General features: G+C 41.4%; 1 protein-coding gene and 1 non-coding gene across 2 annotated transcripts in view; one reads left to right on the top strand and one right to left on the bottom strand.

Annotated features, from left to right (window-relative positions):
- Pik3cb (phosphatidylinositol-4,5-bisphosphate 3-kinase catalytic subunit beta) overlaps positions 1-23,331 on the bottom strand; it is a 117,725-nt gene that overhangs the window by 20,098 nt on the left and 74,296 nt on the right. The window contains exons 9-16 of the mRNA XM_076576883.1: positions 15,714-15,965; positions 14,547-14,643; positions 13,490-13,620; positions 12,100-12,150; positions 10,959-11,147; positions 8,543-8,664; positions 6,542-6,685; positions 2,863-2,962 (exon numbers count right to left, since the gene is read on the bottom strand). Of these exons, the coding sequence (XP_076432998.1) occupies positions 2,863-2,962; positions 6,542-6,685; positions 8,543-8,664; positions 10,959-11,147; positions 12,100-12,150; positions 13,490-13,620; positions 14,547-14,643; positions 15,714-15,965 (1,086 nt within the window). The remainder of the gene's footprint in view (positions 1-2,862; positions 2,963-6,541; positions 6,686-8,542; positions 8,665-10,958; positions 11,148-12,099; positions 12,151-13,489; positions 13,621-14,546; positions 14,644-15,713; positions 15,966-23,331) is intronic.
- On the top strand, positions 157-264 carry LOC121831182 (U6 spliceosomal RNA). The gene has a single exon (XR_006074569.1). It is a non-coding gene; the product is annotated as a U6 spliceosomal RNA (small nuclear RNA).

Here is a 23,331-nt window from a genome sequence, read left to right on the forward strand (position 1 = left end):
TAACTGAGGGTCCATTCATATTATATTATATAAAATTCATGAGAACACAATAATCATAGCCAATTGTAAACCTGAAGGAACATTTCATACGTCATTAAAACTAGAAACAACAAATGATAACAAACATACATAAAGAAAAAGATAAAATATATGAGGGTGCTCGCTTCGGTAGCACATATACTAAAATTGGAACGATGCAGAGAAGATTAGCATGGCCCCCCGAGCAAGGATGACACACAAATTTGTGAAGCGCTCCATTTTTTAAAAAACATAAATTATATGAGGCAAACATAATGTACACTGGTTTGAAATCTCATTATCAGGGAATTCATTTTGTATCATGCTTTTATTTTAAAACTTTGAACTTCCATGCAAGAAAACCATTAAGACTATACATGGATGTGGATATAGTTCCCTACATGCAGGAAACTAGCTAGTTTCCAAAGCTGGGCTGCAACCTTGCTCGAATAGAAAATGAAAATGGTTCTATGTAGCTTGCTGATAAAATCAAGATGGTTGGTGCTTGCCAAGTTAGCCATCTGTCAAAACCACAGACACTCCATTTTTCAACAGTTTCAGGAGCTGTACAAACACTGGCAACAAGGAAACCAGATGAACACTGGTCTATCTCAACTATTTCCAATCCGAATTCCTTCCATGTTGTACAATTGGTAACTGCTATGCCCCATTGATAAGTGTGTTGATATTCATTTCCTGGAATAGTATCCTAAAAGGCCGTAAGTCAAAAAATACTTTAAGTATTTCAACAAATGCCATTTTATAACTTTATAGTGATAACAAAAATACCACAGTGGGCTGGCAAAATAGCTTAGTAGGTAAGAGCACTTGCTGCCAAGCCTAGAGATCTGAGTTCAATTCCCAGGGCTGACTGAAAGGAGACCAACTTCAACAAGCCAAGCTCTGACTTCCATATGCCATGTGGCAAGCCCGCACCCCCACCCTCCATCAGTAAGTAATGGCTAGGCCTGGTGGCACAGGCCTGTAGTCACTTTTACTCAGGAGGCTAAAAAGTTCCAGGCCTGCCTGGACAACTCAGTGAGACTTTCTCAAAATAGATTTTTTTTTTTTTTTTTTAAATAGAAAAAAGGGAGTGGGGAGAGTGGAGATTGGGCCTGAAGAGATGGCTCAATGTTTAAGCGTGTTTACAGAGGACTGGAGTTTAGTTTCCAAAACTCACACTGGACAGCTTACAACCACCACCTGTAACTCCAGCTCTAGAGGATCTGATGCCATCTTCTAGCCTATGTGTGTATCTGTAACTGTGCGACCACACACACACACACACACACACACACACACACACACACACACACACACACACACACCAGAAAGGAGGATGGGGCTCTAGCTTAGCAATAGACTGCTCACCTATGACGAAAGAGGACTTGGGATCAGGAGAGGAGGAAGGGGAGGCTGATTACATATGTCTTGTTAGGAGTTACACTAAATGCTCCAGACAACGAAGACAATATGCAGTGTGGTCTGATCCGATGAGTGAGGGAAGATGGTGCTCAGATGAGGTCAAACAAGTACGAACCAAGTAGGACCTTATAAGCCTTGGTAGAAGATCTGAGTTTTTCAGTGTTATGAAAAGTTATCATAGGGATTTAAAGAGGAACATGATATGACTGGAGATAAAGATCACTTATCAGAGGCTGTGCAGGGCAAGGGAGGTACAAAGGGGAGGGTGGGAATTAAGGGCCTGATGCCCAAGGTGAATGGAATGAGGGTGACGATGGTCAAACAAGGATGGCCGCCATGAACACTGGGTTCTGAATTGCAGCGATTAGTGATATCATCTCATGTTGTGAATAAACGTTAGCTATTATTACCACACCCAGTGGGCTTCCCAAAAGGTATCACGGCCATCTCAGAAAAGCCTAGACGTTTTTTCTAACAAGCAAAAGAGCTGGAAATGGTGGCACATTCTTGTAATCTCAGCATTTGGGGAGGGGATGAGGCAGGAGCATTACAAGTTCAAGGCAATATGGGATTTACATACATACTGGTGAATTATCAGGAGAATAAATAAGACAGCATATAAAACAGTATAAACAGTATAATTCTTGACATAGGCTAATTATTTAATAACTTAGAGTAATATCAGCAATACCTCCAGACTGCAAGAGCATATCACAATTTTAGGCATGAACATATAGCTTGAAAAGGTAACAAAGATTCTGAATTACAGAAATCATAGTACCTGGGGGTTTATACTTCAATAATCTCAGTCTAAAAGACGTGACGAATTATACGCACTATAAATACTATACTTAAGAGTAAAAACTTTTAAAACATAAATATATTTGAAAGAGTAACTGAGGGTCATGAAAAACAGAGTCAAAGACTGCTTCCCTCATGTCCATTATGAAACATGTACAGACCATTAAAATTTAAGGCATCCTATTAATATAGAAAATATGAGAAATCCTGGCTAATTGTGGCATTTGGTATTTATTTACGCTTTAATTCTAAGCTTGCTGAAATGTCCTATGTGACAGATTTCCCTAAAAGCATGTGCTGAAGGCTGGGAAGGAGTGTCGTGGCAGACTGCTTGCCTACCAAGCACAAAGCTTTGAGCCCAATCCCCAGCAGAGCATAAATTAAGACACAGCACCACGCACTCAAAAAGTTGGGGCAGGAGGATCTCCTGACCATCTCGTCCTTGACTAAATAGTGAGCTCAAGGTCAGCCTGGGCTTCATGAGACTCGGTCCTTCTCCACAAAGTACTGATCAAGTTAAGTGACTGAGAGGGCAATGGAGTATGTGGTCAGAGAAATCGCATTTGATGAACTTATCAATCGCTGTGCATTGAACTGAATTCAAACAGAGGCTCCTACCTGCTTGGAAAGCACTTTCATGTGCCCGACGCTTCCTCGACAGTACGCTTCTAGGATGACACCAAACTGTACGGACACGGCAGGAATGTGCACCTCTGACCTGCAGAAGTCAACATGCAATTGGTTTGTTTATCAAACACTTCAGACCACGGAAAAGGAACACTGCCTTCTTTATTCTACTATGAAATACTCTGATTCCAAGTAGGTCGGGAGCTGTTCTCCCAAGCACTTACTAGGAAGATGGTCACAGCCTGATCTGTTAAGTGTTAGGACTCAGAAGTTATGAGTGTTTAGTAGTTAATTCTGTAATGGAAACAAACCAACATCTTCACATTTTACTTGATTTGTCTTCTGAAGGAGAAAAGAGATGTAACAGGAATTTAGAAAGAATTGGGCAGAAAAATTAGTCTATTTGACTGGGGTCAGTAAAACCAATGCCTCAATTAGCCTTATCCAGTTTTCCCCTCTCTGCCTGTTGTTGGTAAGTGTGCACCATGTGAGTGGGGTACAAGGCACAGGGAGCACGTGGAGGTCAGAGGACAACTGTGGAGAGTTGGGCTTCTTTTTCCTTCTTTACACGGGTTCTGGGACTTGAACTCAGGTTGCCAAGCTTGCACAGCAAGAGCCACTGCTCACTGAACCATCTTGCTGACCCTACTTTTCTTCTCTCACTTGAAGAATTGGTGTAAAGCCGATGGTGGTGGCTCGCGCCTTTAATCCCAGCACTTGGGAGGCAGAGGCAGGTGGATCTCTGTGAGTTCAAGGCCAGCCTGGTGGACAGAGTTTCAGGACAACCAGGGCTACACAGAGAAACCCTACCTCAAAAAAACAAAACAACAAAAAAGATTGGTATTAATATATGAAAAAAAGAAGGAATATTTATTTTGTCATTCTCTGAGGAGTTAAAAATACTACTGAACTGGATGAGAAGACAAATTATAAATAAGAAAACAAATCTACCAACAAGGAAACTGCTTCAGAGGAAATCCACTAAAATTAATACTACAGAATTACAGAGCTCATACTTTCTTTGAAAATCTTAGCCAAAAAGGAAGGCATTTTTTTTTTCTGATAAAATTGTTTCAATGGTGAACTGCAAATGAGGAGGGGAAAAAGGAGGAACCCACTGCTCTCATGGTCAACAGAGGCAACTTTAGCTTTTATTCCTATTTGACTGCTGCTTGACCAGTGAGGCAGGCTCACGTGTCTGAAATGACCTAGTCAATATAATAAAGTGACGGCTCGGGATGTAGCCCAATGGTAGAACACTGGCTAAACATTCGCCAGACTGTGTTCAAGTCCCGCACCGCAAAGTTAAACAGATACATAAACATGGGCTGAGACAGCTCAGAGGTGAAGTACGTGTAGTGCTCTTGCAGAGAACCCAAGACTAACAAGTGCCTGTAAGTCTAGCTTCGGGGGATCCTAGGCCTCTGGCCCCTATAGCCATCTGTACTCACATGTCGAAAGACATGTAAATAAACACAATGTAAAAATACCTAAGAAATATCACTATTGTCTTAGTAAAACTGTGACTTTACTTAGTAAAGTAGTGATAATAACAGAATTCACAAACGAGAGCTGGAGAGATGGCTCAGTGGTTAAGAGCTCTGGCTGCTCTTCCAGAGGACCCAGGTTGCATTTCCAGCACCCACATGGCAGCTCATAACTGTCTGTAACACCAGTTCCAGGGTATTCAGTGCCCTCTGCTGGCCACTACAAGCACCAGGCATGTTTATACAAGTATGTTTATACATTCAGGCAAAGCACCCATACACATAAAATAAAATAGATTTAAAAGTATATATTAGCCACAAACTTCTGAAAGGAATAACTAAATCAGCACATGGCTAACATATATTAAGACAATTCAGTTATTTTTAAAAAGAGCACCTGACGTTGGAAAGGAAAAGTAATTGGAGGAGAGAGGAGTAACTGGAGGGGGGGGGGAATAGGGTGGAGTTGATCAAAACATATATGCAAACCTAAGTATTAAATACTTAAAAAAAAATTAGTTTGCTAGAAAATATTATTATATGTTACCAGTTTTAGTTTAAAATCCAGAAAGGATCATGGGATAGTTGTCTGGATTTGAAATGACCAAATGACCAAAGTAGAGCGTGGGTATGAAAAAGGGAGGCCACAGGGTTGGGGATTTAGCTCAGTGGTAGAGCGCTTCCCTAGCAAGTGCAGGGCCCTGGGTTCAGTCCTCAGCTCCGGAAAAAAATTAAAAAAAAAAAAAAAAAAGACTACTTCCTACTTTCTCTTCTAGCAGGTTCAGAGTAGCTGGATTTATGTTGAGGTCCTTGATCCACTTGGACTTAAGTTTTGTGCACGGTGACAGATATGGATCTATTTGCAGCCTTCTACACAATGATATCCAATTATGCCAGCACCATTTGTTGAAGATGCTTTCTTTTTTCCATTGTACACTTTTGGCTTCTTTGTTAAAAATTATATGTTCATAGGTGTGCAGGTGAATGTCAGGGTCTTCAATTTGATTCCAATGGTCCACATGTCAGTTTTTATGCCAATACCAAGCTGTTTTTATTACTGTAGCTCTATAGTAGAGCTTGAAGTCAGGGATCATGATGCCTCCAGAGGTTGTTTTATTGTACAGGATTCTTTGGCTATCCTGGGTTTTTTGTTTTTCCATATGAAGTTGAGTATTATTCTTTCCAGGTCTGTGAAGAATTGTGTTGGTATTTTGATGGGGATTGCATTGAATATGTAGATTGCTTTTGGTAAAATTGCCATTTTTACTAATAGGAGACCATGGTAAATGAAGACCATATGAGAAAAGGAAGAAACAAAGTGCTAAAGAGGCCCACAGAAATCCACAAAGATACCCCCACAATAGACTGCTGGCAATGGTCGAGAGACAGCTGGAATTGACCTACTCTGGTGATGGAATGGCCAAACACCCTAATAGTCGTGCCAGAAACCCCATCCAAGGACTGAGGAATCTGGATGCACAGATCCATGGTTAGGCCCCGGGTAGAGCGCCGGGAGTCTAATTAGTGAGAAAGAGGAGGGTTTATATGATCGAGAATTGTTGAAATCAAGGTTGGATAAAGCACAGGGACAAATAGCCAAACGAATGGAAACACATGAACTATGAACCAAAGGCTGAGGGGCCCCCAAAAGGATCAGGCCTTCTGAATAGGTGAGAGAGTTGATTGGCTTGATCTGTTTGGGAGGCATCTAGGCAGTGGTACCAGGTCCTGTGCTCATTGCATAGTTGGCTGTTTGAAACCTGGGGCTTATGCAGGGACACTTGGCTCAACCTGGGAGGAGGGGACCGGACCTGCCTGGACTGAGTCTATCAGGTTGATCCCAGTCCTCGGGGGAGGCTTTGCCCTGGAGGAGGTGGGAATAGGGAGTGGGCTGGGGGAAGGGTAGGGGGGCAGGAGGGGGGAGAACAAGGGAATCCGTGGCTGATATGTAGAACTGAATGGTATTGTAAAATAAAATAAAAGGAAAAAAAAACAAAACAAAAACAGGGAAAAAAAAGAAAAAAAGAAAAAGAAAAAGGGAGGCCACTAACCAGTGTAAATGCTACAGATCGATCGGAAACCAGGAAGCCTCTGACGGCCCCACTGATGTCTTAAACCCCACTGGATTAGTTATTAAAGCTAATAAAGTTATTAAAGTCTGTCATGAACCATGAAAGACTTACCTCAGATGCCAAAACAGAAACTGCCCAATCCTCCGGTTATCAAGTGCTCTTTCTAACAGGAATCTAGAGAGGGCACAGTCAAGAAAAGGCTCATATTTCAAAACCTGCACCAACTGTAGAAGATACTGAGAGAGTTCTTCGTCACTGAAAGAAACAAAAGAGGGAGAAGCTCAGGCACCTGTACCAGAAAAAGACCCCTCGCCGCCAAACTCACAGGCTTCTCACATGTTTACACTCACTGCACCACATTGGAATACTGATTTCAGATAAAAGATTCAGATTTCAGATGCAGGGAGGGGGGACCAGCAGCAAGAACACATGTATGGGACATTCTTATCAAACCTGGAAGTTGTTACAACTGATGATTGCATCAGCTAGGAGTCACGCCCCTGCCCCGAAATGGCTACTTTAACAAAATTCTTTATTTCTATTGTGTGTGAGACATGTATGTGGTGTGTGTGGGGTCAAAGGACAACATGGTGGAGTAAATTCTCTCATTCTCCCTCTACATGGGTCCCAGGGGTCACTCAGGACATTCACTTCCTGAGCTACCCACAGGCCCCTGAGCACAACTCTGATCTCACTGATGTATTTTGTATTTAGCCAAACAAGTATTTTTAAAATGAAAGCTTTAATGATTTATTTATTTTGGCTATCATGTGGTTTTAAGTAATTCATTTTTTCATGTCAGTAAACAACCAAAACCCTAATATCAAATAACCTGAAGGCCAAGGAAATGAATGCACCTTCAGGCAGGGATTATAACGATTTCACTGCATAATACATTATCATAAAGGGACTGAATTTACTCTGGCCAAGGCCACTGCCATCACCGGCAAGCCCAGCGGTTCTAAGGTCAGAATACCCAGCCCTCTCACTGTCCACAGTGCTTCCCAACTACTGGCTACAAAAATGGCTAGCTGAGGTGAATCTGGAGTCAAACCACAGCATCAAGTGAGAAACAAAACCCAGAGCACTAACATTTACCAGGGGGAGGTGTCAGAATTAGCCATATGGGGCAACAGGATTATTTTAGCATCTCCCTCCGAAATCGAACACTTAACCCAGAGCACAAAGTGTTTTTCATCAGGCCTCCCATGCAAATGCAGGCAGACAAAGCAGCTGGGGTTTCATTTTTAAAACTACCTATACGTCAATCTTAATTGATCAATTAATTAATTATGAAGATCCATGCCCACTTATAAAGACCAATAGCTAGTATAAAAAACAGAAGTGTAAGTCAGATAGTGATCATGTACACCTTTAATTCCAGCACTCAGAAGGCAGAGGCAGGAGGATCTCTGAGTTTGGGGACAGCCTGGGCTACATAGAATCTTGGAAAACCAAAAATTAATAATAATAATAATGATGATAAATAAATAAGCAGTAAAAAAGGAAAAAACCCACAAACAGAAGTATAAAAATGTTTCTCTTATAGATGTGATTTTGCTTCTCAGATCACTATTAGAAAGTTTATATAGTTTCTTCTGCCTAACAAACTATTTAAAACAGATCTAAAGCCAAGACTGGGGGCAAGAGTATAAGTCTGAGATTGAGAACTAGCTAGTTAGCTAGCTAGTAGCTAGCCTGGGCTACACAGTTCATGAGCAGCCTGTGAGATCCTTTCTGAAATAAACAAACAAACATGCCTCCATCATAAAATATTAACCCTTTTTATTTAGGGTGATGGGTAGACTACTGCGAAGGAGAGAGACACGGCTGCTCACCTCGGAAAAGCTGGCCTCTGGGGTTGGCCTGGGGCCGGCATTTGGAAACTAAGGTTTCAGAACTCCCTCCTATAGTCAAGGCCAAGAGTGGCTTACTGTCCCTAACCTGTTCGTGCAGAGCCAGCAGAGGGCACTCTGATGAGACCCCCCCCACATGACCTGGCCACCATAGCTCAAATGAGCTTACCTTTCTTATGCAACACTCAAGGAGCCACCCTCTTTCTTACCCACCCAGGCAATTCCTTGCCCCAGGATGGTCCCATAAAAGAGATACCTCATCTGTCGCAGGCAGCTTACGGCATATTCCCGGACGTACTGATCTGGATAGTTGAAATCCAGGAGCTCCAGCGCTTCCCTGGGGGGCAGTTTGGGCCAAATCTGCAGGAGTGCCTGAAGCTGTTTAAAATTAAAACTGAGTCAGAAGTTTGGTGGACAAAAGTAACTTATCTTTCCTGGCATACGGGAATGGAGATGAGTCAAAAGTAAGGAAAAATGTTAATATTGATGTCTCAAACATTCTGGCAGATGCAGACTAACAAAGACTGTTTTTGTTTCTGGAACATTCTATAATTATGTTTAAAAGGTTACTACAAGCTTAATGATCAGAGTAAGACACTGCAGATGTAGCTCCTACAACCATAGCCATCACATAATTTAAGGAGAAAAGAAGAAGGAAAAAGAAACAACCAGGAAGCATGTAAAAGTAAAGTATAAACCGGGCGGTGGTGGTGGTGGTGGTGGTGGTGGTGGTGGTGGTGGTGGTGGTGGTGGTGGTGGTGGTGGTGGTGGTGCACGCCTTTAATCCCAGCACTCAGAGGCAGAGGCAGGCGGATCTCTATGAGTTTGAGGCCTACCTGGGCTACAGAGCGAGATCCAGGAAAGGCACAAAGCTACACAGAGAAACCCTGTCTCGAAAAATCTAAATAAATAAATAAATAAATACATAAATACATAAATAAATAAATAAATAAAAATAGTGAAGTATAAACATTAAGTTAAGTCTCAAGCTAACTGAAGGCTTATCCACTAAGGAGATTAATAACTCAACATAAAATTACAAACTTTAAATTGAATTATTTATCTGTTTGTTTGTTTGAGGCAGGGTTTCAGATTTTTATAGCCCTGGCTGTCCTGGAACTTACTCTATAGACCAGGCTATCCTAGAACTCAGAGATCAACCTGCCTCTGCCCCCCGAGTGCTGAGATGAAAGGCATGTGCCACCAAGTCCTGCTGGTTTTAAATGAATTTTTAAAGAAATCTATTACTTTACAGAATCTTTTATTAATCAGAACACATTTGAGTTCCTCCAATAAGAATAAATATAAGTAATCCATGAAAACTAAATAATGGTTACTTTCTTTTTAGTGGATAATAAATCTTATTCACAAATGCTAACTGGACATTGGAGCTGGAACCACATGTGGAAGATGTGTAGATGTGGCCACAGCTGGGTCATCTGGAGAGGACTCTTAGCTGCCTCTGCCATGGCTCTGCGCAATGCAGAGCCCTCCTCCTGTGGCCATGATACATTTACAGGGCAGTCTCCTGGGGACAGACAGCTAGGAAGAAAACTGATCTGAGGGAGAGGGGGCGGGTGGAGAGGATTTATGGCCCTTGCAAAGCTCAGCACTTGGCAAAGCTTGCTCTTCAGTATTTGCTATCTCTTGTTGGGTGTTCTTGATTATCCTGTACCACTGACAGCAATTTATTGGGCTAGAGAGCTATGTCGATTAGACTCCAGTGACCACAAGATGTTCCTTCATCTGGCTGCTTATCTCAAAAGCAACTCAGCCAGGCATGCTGGTGCACGCCTTTAAACCCAGCACTCAGAGGCAGAGGCAGGGGGGTGTCAGTGAGTCTGAGGCCAGTGTGGGGAATTCTGGTCTAGCCAGGGCTACATAGTAAGACCCTGCCTAAAACAACAATAAAAGCACTTGGGGTCCTATAATGAAACTGGTGAAGGTACCCAGGATCTGACTACACCCCCTTTGATAGATGGTGGTTCTCAAAATACTGTTACAATGGTTGTTAACATTGGGCATGGCTACCCCACCCAGATTCCAGGATTCCTGAAGTCTTGAAAGTTCCTGGATGGTACATAGCACGTGTAAGTATTTAAAACATCAAAAGTAGCTCCTGCAGGGAATTATCCAACAAGCTAGGCAACATGGTGCATATCCGCAACCTCAGCACTTAAGTGAGACAGTGGGGCTGAGACAGGATTGAAAGTTTGAGAGCAGCCACAGTTACACAGTGAGAGCCATCTTTAAAAAGAAATCAGCCGGGAGGTGATGGTGGTGGTGGCGCACGCCTTTAATCTTAGCACTCAGGAGGCAGAGGCAGGCAGACCTCTGAGTTTGAGGCCAGAGTGAGTTCCATGACATCCAGGGCTGCACAAAGAAACCCTGTCTCGAAAAAACTAAAACGTAATAAAAAAAAAAAAACCAGAAAATTTATCCAGCCAATGAGAATACTCCTGTGGAAAGACACTTTATACAAGTAATGTATACACATGTACATACAGACACACAAGAGCACACACACACACACACACACACACACACACACACACACACACGCACAGCTACAGAAATGATTTTTTTGTTATCTGGGGGAAAGAAGGAGGAGGAGGAGGGATAAGGGATGGAGGAGAAAGTTGAAAGGGAGGGAGGGAAGGATCTTCTGTTACCTGAGCTACATCTTCAAGTTTATTCCACTTGATCGACAATAGCAGTTTTGGCAGAGACTGTGGGAAATTTTCTCGGCAGTCTTGCCGTAGAGTCCAAATAAGATCCATTTCATTCTCGCACAGCTGAGACAGGGGGTCCCTGTCCAAGATTTCTTTCAGTACAGCAAGAAATTTTTTTCCACCACGACTCTTAAGAAAGTAAAATACTCGTTATAGAATTTAACTGTGCAAACCACAGGCAACCATTTAGCAAACTTATATGAATGAATTTATAACTGTCAGCTTTACCAGTTGAAGCACAAAACTGAAATTTTGTACAAAGATTAATTAAAGTGGATCCTTTTAAAAATTCTGCATTGCTCAATATTAAGTTTATGAGCTACATAGTAAGAAAGGTTCTGTTTTTAAATCCAAGTGCAAACACTAGATGGCACTATTGCTTTTAGGTTAAATATATCTTAAATATATCCTCTCTTATAAATTCACAATTATTTATAAGCTCCCCCACCGCGCGCGTGTGTGTGTGTGTGTGTGTGTGTGTGTGTGTGTGTGTGTATGCGCATGCCTGTGTCCAGGGTCTAGCCCAGGAGGTGTGAGCAGCACATATATTAACAATCGCCCCAGAATAAATTTATGATAGATATTAACAGAGGTCTCAGAATAAATATATATACTCTAGTCTTGCTTCCATGCTTCTGTTGTTTGTAATGTAGTAAAAAAAAAGGAGCTGGAACAGAAATAAATAGTAAATCATAAAACAGAAATGACATTCTCAACTTGGCAGAGTTCTCAGGGAGAAGACAAAGGTCCCTCACTGTGAAGCTAGTTCATATTATACTGGCTTTGCTATGTGAAAGAACACGGCCTCCTAAGTTAATTCAATGATACTACATTAAGATAGTACCGGAAATCTATGAGGTGCGATAGCATCTACTGTGGGCCACTAACCCAGAACCTGTTCAGAAAAGGGTTTGCCGCTCACATCCAAGGCACCAGAAACTGAGCTACATTTAGCCAGCGCTGGGATGTGAGACTGCTTTGGAGTTGTGTCTCCCACACATCATTACAACAGGTGAGGTGTCGGCCCCTCACACTGACACAGCTCTGTAGCGGGAAAGGCCAGATGAAGCTTGGTACTTACTGACACGTTAGCGCTGTCACTGCTGGCAATCTCGGCTGCCTTCTCAATGATCTGTTTTAAATATAGTAATGAAAGTTAAATTGTGGGCCTGATATTTGTAAAATTTTCAATGTTAATAATTACTTTGCACTTGGATTACAAGAGACTGCACACACTTGGCACTTTTAGGCTTTACAAACGGAAACAAATTTTAAAAATAAAACAACAACAAAAACCCAGTGTTTCTCTTGACAACAGAGAGGGGGGGGAGCAAGTCTGAGCCCAGTTCAGCTACACGCACCGCAGGGATGTGGGGAGACGGAAAAGGGCAATAGGGGAGAGGAGGGAAAAAGCAAACGTTTATTTAGTGGAATAACGTCGAAGAGTGGAAGCCTAGGCTTGGTAGAGGTAGGGCTCAGTGGTAGAGCGTTTCCTAACGTTTGGGTCTGATCCCCAGCACTGCCATTAAAAATAATGTAGCAGGAATGACATAGTGGAAGCTGAAAAGTATTTTTCAACTCCCTAAGTTTATACAGAGGGCTCATATTCTTGAAAGAATTGGAACTGCCTGACTCGGGGGAAGGAGGAAAGAATCAGAAGTTCCATGGCCTGTGACTGAGTAATCTGCAGGCCTAAGTAATTTGCCTCCATTATCACGTGTGTAATGTGGTGATCCACAGCTTTTCAAAAACGTTTAGTGCTTTTGAGAAAGAGCCGCTTTATATGTAACCAAGCGGGGTTTTGAGGCAGGGACTGGCAATCCCCCTGCCTCAATGTCACCTCTGCTCGATTATAGTGTGAGGCACCATGCTGGGCAGAATAACCTTCTTAAAGACCTTGTAATGAAAAATTGGCTCCTGGGTGGATACAATTCACTTAAAGTACAAATGAAGAAAGCAACGTTAAATTACATAATTAATTTGCATAATACTCTAAAACCACCTCTGGGGTTGAGTATATAGCTCTGTAACAGCTCATGCTGGCTAGAGTGAGACACTGTCTTAAAAGCCACTACCCTCAAAGTCCTGATAATAGTAATACTCAGCATTAATCGTCTCTTCTTTCATTGTACCTTTAATCTCTGAATCAACATGCCAGGCATGTTTCACAGAACACATTACACATTCAGAGTTATGTGTGAATACACTTAAGAGACTCTTTACATCAGAAAAGAGCTCAGAACAATTAAATCCCTCTTTATAAACACGGCCCCTGAACTGCAGAGACACCACCTTTCACTTGGTCTGCGATAAGCCAAAATCAATTGCCATAACTGCACAGCCTTCCACTGGATAACAGTATCAATGTTTGGAGAGTTTTGAAAGAACTAGACACACTGAGCTTGGACCAAACATTTACATCCAGGAAGAATTCAATTCCTTCATGCATAGTGGCCTTTTAGTTAGCTTACCTTATCGAAGGGAGGGTAATAATAAGGCTGCTTTTTATTCTCTGGAAACTTAATATGCAAGGCAGTTGCATTTTCAGCATACGGGTTTGTCTGCACAGTGCCCATGGGATTCAGCATTTCTTCCAGCTCATCTAAAACATGCAAACAATTTGGATTCTTAAGAAAATGTTTTTGACAGTAAACTTTAAAAAAACAAAAGTCTGGTTGGGTGGTGGAGGTGTGTGTCTTTAATCCCAACACTTGGGAGGTAGAGACAGGTGAATCTCTATGAGGTCAAGGCCACCCTGATCTACAGAGTGAGTTCCAGGACAGCCAGGACTACACAGAAAAACCCTGTCCCCCGCCCCTCCTCCCCAAAAAAATCCAAAATAATAAAACTAAAATAAAGTAATTAAACAAACAAAAAACAAAAGTCTAGAACTGGTTTTCTTTCATGAAAATGTCCCTAAAAGTTGTGTCACTTGAGAAAGTTTAATAAATTGCATCAGTAAGCCTTTAGACATATGCAAAGGACTTCATTTATCTTGATCATCAAGCTAAATCTAACTGGAAAACAAATGCTTTTACTGTTTTCTAACTCTCTGGAGTGCTCATTCACGGGGACAACTATGAGCAATAAAGCTTGTTACAGAAGACACTGTTACTTAGGAGGCTTCCTTAAAAGCCTACAAAAATAAAATGTTTAAAACAAGAACACATTGAAATAAAAAATATACACTCAAGAACTTCATGTTACAACAAAATAGTCACTGTAAGTCAATTTTGGAATAAATAACAGCTGGAAATGGTTGTGCACGCCTTTAATCCCAGGATTCAGAAGGCAGAGGCAGATGTATCTCTGTGAGTCTGAGGCCAGCCTGGTCTATAGAGTGAGTTCCAGGTCAGCACAAAGAGATCTTGTCTCAAATACAAAACAAAACAACAAAAAGAATAAATAACAAAGACAATTTCTTTACTGAAATACAACAGTAAACCAAAGAAACACTGAGTAATGCACCAGTAAAACGCTAGCCGCTCTCTCCAGCACTAGTGGCTGCCCTTAGAATGTAAATCTTACCAGGAAACGAAGACCAGCTGTGCAGTATTATGTCTCCAGACCTCAGCTGTCCTTTGAAGTCAAAAACCATCGTATTTACCCAAGCTACAGGATAATGCTGTTGAAAAAGGCATCATAACATAAATAAACCCAGAATGGACTTCAAGGCATGACAATGCTCATGCCCCCATTCCAATGTTAACACTAGAAATTTCAGAAGTTCTAGGTAATTTCAAAAAATTTATGCAAAATGAAAAGGTATAGATGAGAGCAATTTCAATTATCTTTATAACTATTAAGAAAAATTCTACAGGCCAATTAATATGCCACAATAAAACAGTATGCCCACCAAATAGAAAATTTTGTTTCCTGTTTTTAAATGATGACTATAATGTGGGTGGTACAGTAAATCTAGCATGGGCGGAAGCTAGGCCTCTGGATACTGCAGGAATTACTCTACTGCTAAGAGGGAGGCACTGGTGTCATGTGGGGACTCACACCTGCAATCCCTGCCCTGGAAGCTGAGGAAGGAGAGATATGGAAGACGACCACTTGACAACTCTAACATCCTTTAAGGGGTTCTGAAAACTAAGCTTGTTTATACTAAGGAGACAGCAAAGCAGGAGCAGAGGCTGTCTATAACAAAAGGCTTGACTTTCACATTAGTACAAATATTCTTACTTCATCCCAAACTAATGTCCAGTCATGCGTTTGTGTTTTAAAGTCACATCAAGTGTGCTGAGTGAGGTCAATCTATGATCTTTCTAAAATTTAAAAAAAAAATCTTAGTTTTCAAATACATATATACTTGGAAATTTAGTTAAGGTACTACAGACTAGCTGTTTTAAAAACGTCATCACTTTCCAGGTTCAGTGGCCATACTTGCCAGTCCCATCACACAGAGGCTGAGGCAGGAGTGTCGCAGTGGGTTCAAGGCCAGCCTGAGCTACAGAGCGAGCGCTGGGCCACTCTAGGTTTTGTGCTTCTGTAGGAGGACACTGCAGCATGAAATCGCCTCAAATAAATTGGAGAAAAGAACATAAAAAAGACACAAACATGGAACTTCATCATCTTCTTGGAACTAGTTCTTAGGGTTTAAGTCACATGAAAGAACTTAACCTCTGTAATTACATCAGAGCCTTGAAATATCCTACTACATAAACAATTTTCTGAATATTATATCATTACCACTTTCCCAGCTTTCCTGATGGTCTGATATTTAGAGGGATTAATAGTCTTTGTTGATTTCTTCGTTTTCACTTTATCCAAAACAGCGTAAACAGCAAAACATAATCGAGCCATTCTTGGTAAGTCACAAATATTAATATCAAATTCCAGTTGTTCATTCCAAATATGGTCATTTTTTCCTGATATCTCTGAGCTTACAACAGTCTTACACAGGAGCTCAGTTCCATGAAAAAGACCAGCTCTGACATGAACCTGTGAAGGGAGAGGGAAACAATCAGGAGGGAGGCACAACTGCGGGGCCCCTCTCCAGGCCGAGAGAACCCTGGAAAGCAGTGCGGCCACGTTAGACACTTGCACACAGACGTCAGTGAGCACTCACTACACGGCGGTGAGCTAATCCCGGGTCCCATTAGTGAGAAGAGCAGCTACAACATCAGATACTCGTCAAAACCCCAGTGGTCTCCATGGAGGAATGGGACTAAAGAAACCAGAAGAGGAGGCAGAAGCAGGAAGGATAGGATTTCAAGGCCAGCCTCGAAATGTATGAGTAAGTATGAGACCAGCCTGGACGACGTGAGATCAATCCTATCTTAGAAAAACAAAACAAACAATAGGAAAAACAACATGAATTTGTCATTACTTGTCAACAGACAGCTAGAGATATTCTAACGATATGTATAATTGCCCCCCACATCACAAGATTCACAGGACAATGCAGAGAATATGTGAATGTTTAATAAGATGTACTCAGCTGTCCTAGGGACGGGACAGCTTGCCTACTAGCATTCACAAAGCCTCCAGTTTGACTCCCAGCACTGCACTAAATGAAAATGGACATCTTTCTTCTCTAATTATCCTATTCCTGTACCTTCAGTAGTACCTTGACATGGCATACCGGAACTGCTTGCCAATCCAACAAGAAATGCCATGGGAAATGAAAATGAAAATGAATTAACTTCATCCAGTCACTTGTGTGTGTGTGTGCGTGTGTGTGTGTGTGTGTGTGTGTGTGTGTGTGTGTGTGTGTGTATGCGCGCGCACAGGAAAAAAAGTCTACACTGGGTGTCTTCCTCTTTCGCTTTCCATTGTACAATTTTAAGGCAGGTTCTCTCAGTGAAGCTGGACCTTATTAATTCAGCATGGCTGGCTGGCCAGTAAGCTCCAGGGATCACCTCAGAAGAGAGACAGGGCTCTCCTTTGAGGGGTCTGTACTCAGTATTGGGGCACATCTGAGTTTCTTCTGAGCACCTCTTTGTCCCAATCCTCATGCTGAAGCCCCAAACTTTAATAAAACCTCCAGTTTAGCAGGGTGGTGGTGGCTCACGCTTTTAATCCCAGCACTTGGGAAGCAGAGGCAGGCAGAACTCTGAGTTTCAGGCCATCCTGGTCTACAGAGTAAGTTCCACGACAGCCAGGGCTAAACATAGAAACCCTGTCTCAAACCCAAAAGTGCCCAACTTAAAAAAGAGTGAGGAGCAAAAGGAGAAGAAAAACAGCAATCAGGGTGGTGGAGCGCACCAGCTGAATGCAGCAAGGCCTCCCGATGTGAGCCCCAGCACGGCAACACAACACCCCGACAGGCACTAGGCAGAGCCACACCGTACATGGCCCAATGACACACTTCTGGAGGCAAATGACCTTGAATCAACTTATTCCCAGACCTGTCCATATGGCATCAGCCTGTAGCATTAATATACATCTACTCATTACATAATCATGGAACTCGACCCTGAGCTCAGCTGATCTTTATTTCCTTAATCACTTACTCTTTTAGAAGATTTGTTTATATTGGTGCTTGTCTGTGGAAGTCAGAAGGTGTCAGATCCCTGGAGCTAGAGTTAGATATGGCTGGGAATTGCCATGTAGGTGCCAGGAACTGAACTCGGCTTCTCTGGAAAGCAGACAGTGCCCTTAACCACTGAACCATCTCTCTAGAGCTCCTTATGTTTTTTTGAACTCCTGACCATCCTGCCTCCTCCATGCTGGTACCACAGTCATGCTCTACCATGCCCAGCTATCCTGCCTACTAAACAAGCAGAAGGAAGTGTCTTCTGCCTAATCCTACCCTAAACCCAGTTTTAAGCCAATGCACGTGCATAAAGAAGTTTTCCAAGGACACAATATGTATTTCTTTGGAAAATTTAAATATCACCATTCAAATAAAAATAAATTACCACATGTCCAAGTGTAGTCGCCTGAACAGGCTGGGATCTCCAATAATGGTTCTGTTCAACTGCACGGTCACCTGCACTTCAACCCACCTATGGTTTACATATGATACTAACAGTATCACCCTTGTATCTGTTTCACAATGAGTCACTGAACATACCTTTTTCAATTGATGGCATCATCAACTGCAAGCTCATTAATAACTGGATTATGTTAGGACATTATGATTATCATAGCTGACCATTTTCCCTGTTTTGTCCAACAGCTGTAGAGACAGCTAAATATGCAGCCCACCTACCAATTAACTGTGCACGCACACGCATGCATACACACATACATACATACACACACACACACACACACACACACACACACACACTTACGTATAAATACATTTTTTTGTTTTGTTTTTGTTTGTTTGTTTTTCAAAACAGAGTTTCTCTGTGTAGCCTTAGCTGTCCTGGAACTTGATCTGTAGACCAGGCTGGCCTTGAACTCACAGAGACCCACCTGCCTCTACAAGGCAAGTGCTGGGATTAAAGGTGTGTGCCACCACTGCCCAGTTATAATACATTTTTTTTTTTTAAAGACAGTGTCCCATGTAGCTCAGGCTGGCCTTTATCTCGTTATACACATAAACATGACCTTGGGATCTCCTTGTCCCCATGTCCCAGATGACAGAATTACCAATGGGATCCATCACACCTAGTTATGTAGTGCTGTGGAATGAACCCAGTTTTGTGCGTGGAAGGAAAACTATCTACTGAGCTATATCCCCACACCTACCAAGACTTTTACTATTTGTGAATTAAATACCCTTATTATGTTTTAAAAGTCAAAACTTACTGTATACATTATAGGAAAAGAACACGTGATTCCTACGAACCGTTTTTGAAAGTGGCTAGACAAATCATGAATAAAGAATATAAAATACATTTTGCATCTGTCTTGTGGGAAGTTGGAAACTGAGATTTATTATAAATATTTTTTATTCCCAATGACCTTACAATTATGTGTACTTGTTACCTTTTATATACAGAATTTAAATATAACAAATTCAGTAAATTATAAATTTAAAAGTGAATACTTTCCAAGGGCTTGTTTATAAAGAGAATCTAGCTTTAAAATCCTACCATCTTGTGTTGTCTGGACAGACATTGAGAAATGAAAACAAGCAACTACCACATAAATGCTGAATAAATATCACTTAATAATAAATAGCTTTAAAGCAAAACAAGACAGAGCACCTTTAACCCCTACACTCAGGAGGCAGATGCAGGAAGATGACTGTGAATTCAAAGCCAACCTGGGCCACAGAGTAAATTCTAGGCCAGCCAGGGCTACCTAGCGAGACACTGTCTCCACACAAAGAAGTATAGTTTTATCTGCACCAACAAACGTGGATGGCATGGCTTAGAAAGCCCAAAAGTCACAAGTACAATTGACTAGAAGTCCTGTGCTGATTGTGAAGAGACAGAGAGACAGGTGTAACAAGGAACTAATCTAACTCGGGCCTGTAACAATAAAAACCTACACACTCTACAGAAACAGTCTATGCTGGGCAGACTAAAAAGCATTATTTTATAGTCCCTTTATGATTTACTTAAGAGAAAGTCATTAAGATTATTTCTGCTTGAGGAATCTGGTAACTCATTAAAATGACTAAAGTTGAAAAATGGTTAAAATAAGTAGATATTTTAAATGTTCTATAATGAAACGATGAAAAACACTTTTTTAAATTTAGAATCTTGTAACTAAGTTTTTGTTTTTGGAAAAATGGTTTTAATTTTTTTTCTAAAACTAACACAATGAAAATTTGTTTACAAACAAACACCCTGCCCTGTTTCTGAGTCTGTTTCAGTATTTTCAAAAACAAAGACTTTTAAAGTGTCACCGTGCATCATAGTCACGTTTTATTATCTGACTGCAGTAAAGCTATGAAACCCTTTTTCACAAGCCCTAAGACATTAGAAAAGCAAGAGACATGGGCGTAATCATGCAAAGGACTGGCCACCGTGCCAGAGCAGGAGGCGCCAAGCCAACATACAGGCTGCACCCCTAAACCCACCCATTAAAAATGCTGTGTTGGGCATGATTTGAATCTTTTCACAACATCAACACCTTAACTTCCTTCTTGTTCCACACTCTGGTCCACTACTTTCTGCCTTTAGGCATTAGACACAAAAAGAGATCGGTAGCGTGAAAAGGGTGAGTTCCCACCTTTTATACAGTTATCTCTTTGTATTCCTAATCACTTATCCAAAGGAGAACCTATTTCCTCTACACTCAGATGCTTTAGGCACCAAATCTGTGTAGGTTTTTTCCTACGTGGATGCCTACAATTCAATTCTGACACTAATTATAGGCTGAGATCCGTAAGACTCCTCCCCACTTCAGTTGCCAGGTCTCATCAATACTTCTGATCAACTGGTAATTAACTGAGGGATCCTACAACCCTGTCCCCAAAGTCTAGTAATTCAGTGTAATGGTTCACAAGCTGTGGGGAGCAAGACCACCAGTTTATTTTAGTAACTATTTAAAAGGACAAGGATGACCAGCCCGATGATGTACCCACCAACCCAGAGTCCGTGTGAACTCTTGGTTAAAAGTTTTTGTAGTTGTTGTTAATTTTATGTGTATAGATGTTTTGCTTGAATATATGTCTGTGCACCCCATGGAACTGCAGTTACAGATGGTTGTTTGCTGCCATGTGGATGCTGTGCTGGGAATTGAAGCCCTGGTCCTCTGGAAGCGCAGTCAGTACTCTTAACTACTGAGCCATCTCTCCGTCCCTAGAGTTTTGCTGTTTTAAGATTTTTATTTTTAATGTATGTGCATGAGTGTTTTCCCTGTATGTATGTAAGCACACCACATGCAAGTCTGGTGTTTGTGGAGGCCAAAAGAGGGCACCAGATCCCCTAGAATTAGTTATGGAGGGTTGTAAGAGAGGATTGGATCCCCCAGAACTGCAGTTAACAGACAGTTGTGAACTGCCATGCGGGTGCTCCAAAAGGGCAGCAAGTACTCTTAACTGCTGAGTCCTTTCCACAACTCTTATTTATTATATTTTTTAGTTATTAAGTATATTTTATATAATATATAAATATAAAATATTATATATAACAAATATATATGATATATAAATATAAATATTTATTATACTGAATAATAAATTAATAATTTATGATTATTCCACAACTTTTATTGAGTCCAAAGTCGACATGAATAATTAAATCATTGACTACTACTGGTCATTAAGTTAGTCTCTAGTCTCTTGCTTAATGTTGTGGTCATCAAGGGAGACTAACAACCCACTATTCACATGATTAGTGTCTCTGATAACCAGCCTTTATCCTGGAGCTGTGTAGAAGCTTTCTGGTTACTAGAAAATTCATGAATTTAACAACAAAACTGACAAAACAAGAAGACGAAACTCTTCCACCACTACACAGACATCAAGGGGTTTGGAAGCTCTCAGAACTGGGGACTCGGTCAAATTTTATAATAAAAGATGTTCTAGTCAGACATGGGATACTCCCATGATCCCAGCACTTGAGATGTGGAGGCAGGAATAGAGGGAGCTGAAAGCAGGCCTGTGCTACATGAGATCCTATCCCCACACTGCCCAACTTGTCCCCCTGCCCAACAACTACGATTCTCCTATCATTCAGGAAATGACATGGGCTTTAGAAGCTTTGTGCCAGAGACCAAATGTTAATTTGTTACATCACAATCTGTCAAGAGGATGCTTTGTTCTGACTTAGGAGAGGAAAACTACCCAGGCATGTGGCGATGTTAGTGATAGCTATATTAAACATGCAAACTCATCACACAAAGTATTTAGTGTTCCAGACAATAAAGGAGGGAGATAAAATGATAGAGCTTCAATGTTTTTCTACATATTTCAAATGATTAGAGGTGTTGAAACCCACATAAAAACCACATCACAAAAGCTAGGAGCTATTGTGATGAACGACTAATATATGTAATGCAGAATACGCCTGTATCATGTTTGGGTACAGCCAGTTTCTTAACTCTGCATGCTTACATCCTTTGCCAACATAAAAAGGCTTCCTGTGTTACTTCTTTAAATGGTTTTTCTGAGTTGTACCCTTTTCTTCTCCTTCTGAAACCCAGAGCACAAGTCTGTTAGACCTTCTGGGACTGCCTCACAATCCTTGAAATGTATGCTAGTCTGCCCACCATTCTTTTTTCCTCTGTGGTGCAAAATCTATTGATTAATCTTTGAGTTCATTAACACTTTCCTTCTTAATACCATTCTGCAACTGAATTTATTTAGTTAATTCATAAAATTTAATATACTGCACTCTTCAGTTTGGGTTAGGGTTTTGAGACAGTTGCTATATCCCAGGCTGGTCTAGAGTTCAACTTAGCAGATGACCCTGAACTCTCCATTTTCCTGCTCTACCTCCCAAGTGTTAGGATTATAGACAAGAGCCATCATGCCTCACTTAACTTCTAATTCTTGATTCAAATTTTTGTTTATTTTGGAGACAAGTCAGGCTATATAGCCCAGGCTGGCCTGGAATATCCCCCTGCCTCAGCCTCCCAAGTAATGGGATCACAAAAGTGTGTCATCATGCAGCTTGAGCTGGTTTCTTCTTTTTCATGTTCTGTTTAGAATCTGTGTTTGCCCTTGGTTGCAGGAACTTATCCATAACAACTGCTTTAACGTCTCTGTGACATGAATCACCTCAACGTTGCATCTGATCACTGTCACTGTCCTTACAACTTGGGATTTTCTCAGGTCTTTCCACTCTAAGTGCTTCTGAACTGACCTCAGACATTCTATTAGGAATAAAATGGTGGGTTATGTGCACATCCAATGCAGAGCCTTGCCTTTATATCTGAGGCATTTCAATGAGCCTTCTCTGTCAGTTCCAGTTCCAGTGCTCACCAGGCCTTCAGTGCTTCTGTAGGGCTTCCTGCACGCATGCGCGCGCGCGCGCGCGCGCGCGCGCGCACGCACACACACACACACACACACACACACACACACACACACATACACACACACCAGTATGAGATTGAAAACTCAGATCCTCATATGCACAGTCAAGGAATAAGCTGAACAGCATATGAAACTTAGCCAAGCTTTAAGCTGCTCTCGACCTGCAATCTTCCAAGTATTTTTTTGTAACCCAAATATCTTCTTTATCTAACCAGAATGCTGGAGTTTTATTCATGCGTATTTTTTGCAAGCTAAGCTCATGATGATGTACCATATTCTTCAGATTACAACACCTCTAATGGAAAAGAAACTTCAACTTGAGATTTAAGATATTCCATTCCTGAAGCTGCCCATTCCTGAAGCTGTCTCTGCTTCTGCTGTGGCCACCGTACAAGAGCGGGCCAGAGCTCAGGGGGTAAAAAGTGCTTCCCACACAAGCCTGCCTGCCTGAGGTCAGTCCTCAGAACCACAGAGGAA

Source organism: Peromyscus maniculatus, chromosome 7 (genome assembly GCF_049852395.1).
Source record: "Peromyscus maniculatus bairdii isolate BWxNUB_F1_BW_parent chromosome 7, HU_Pman_BW_mat_3.1, whole genome shotgun sequence".
Classification (NCBI taxonomy): Eukaryota; Metazoa; Chordata; class Mammalia; order Rodentia; family Cricetidae; genus Peromyscus; species Peromyscus maniculatus.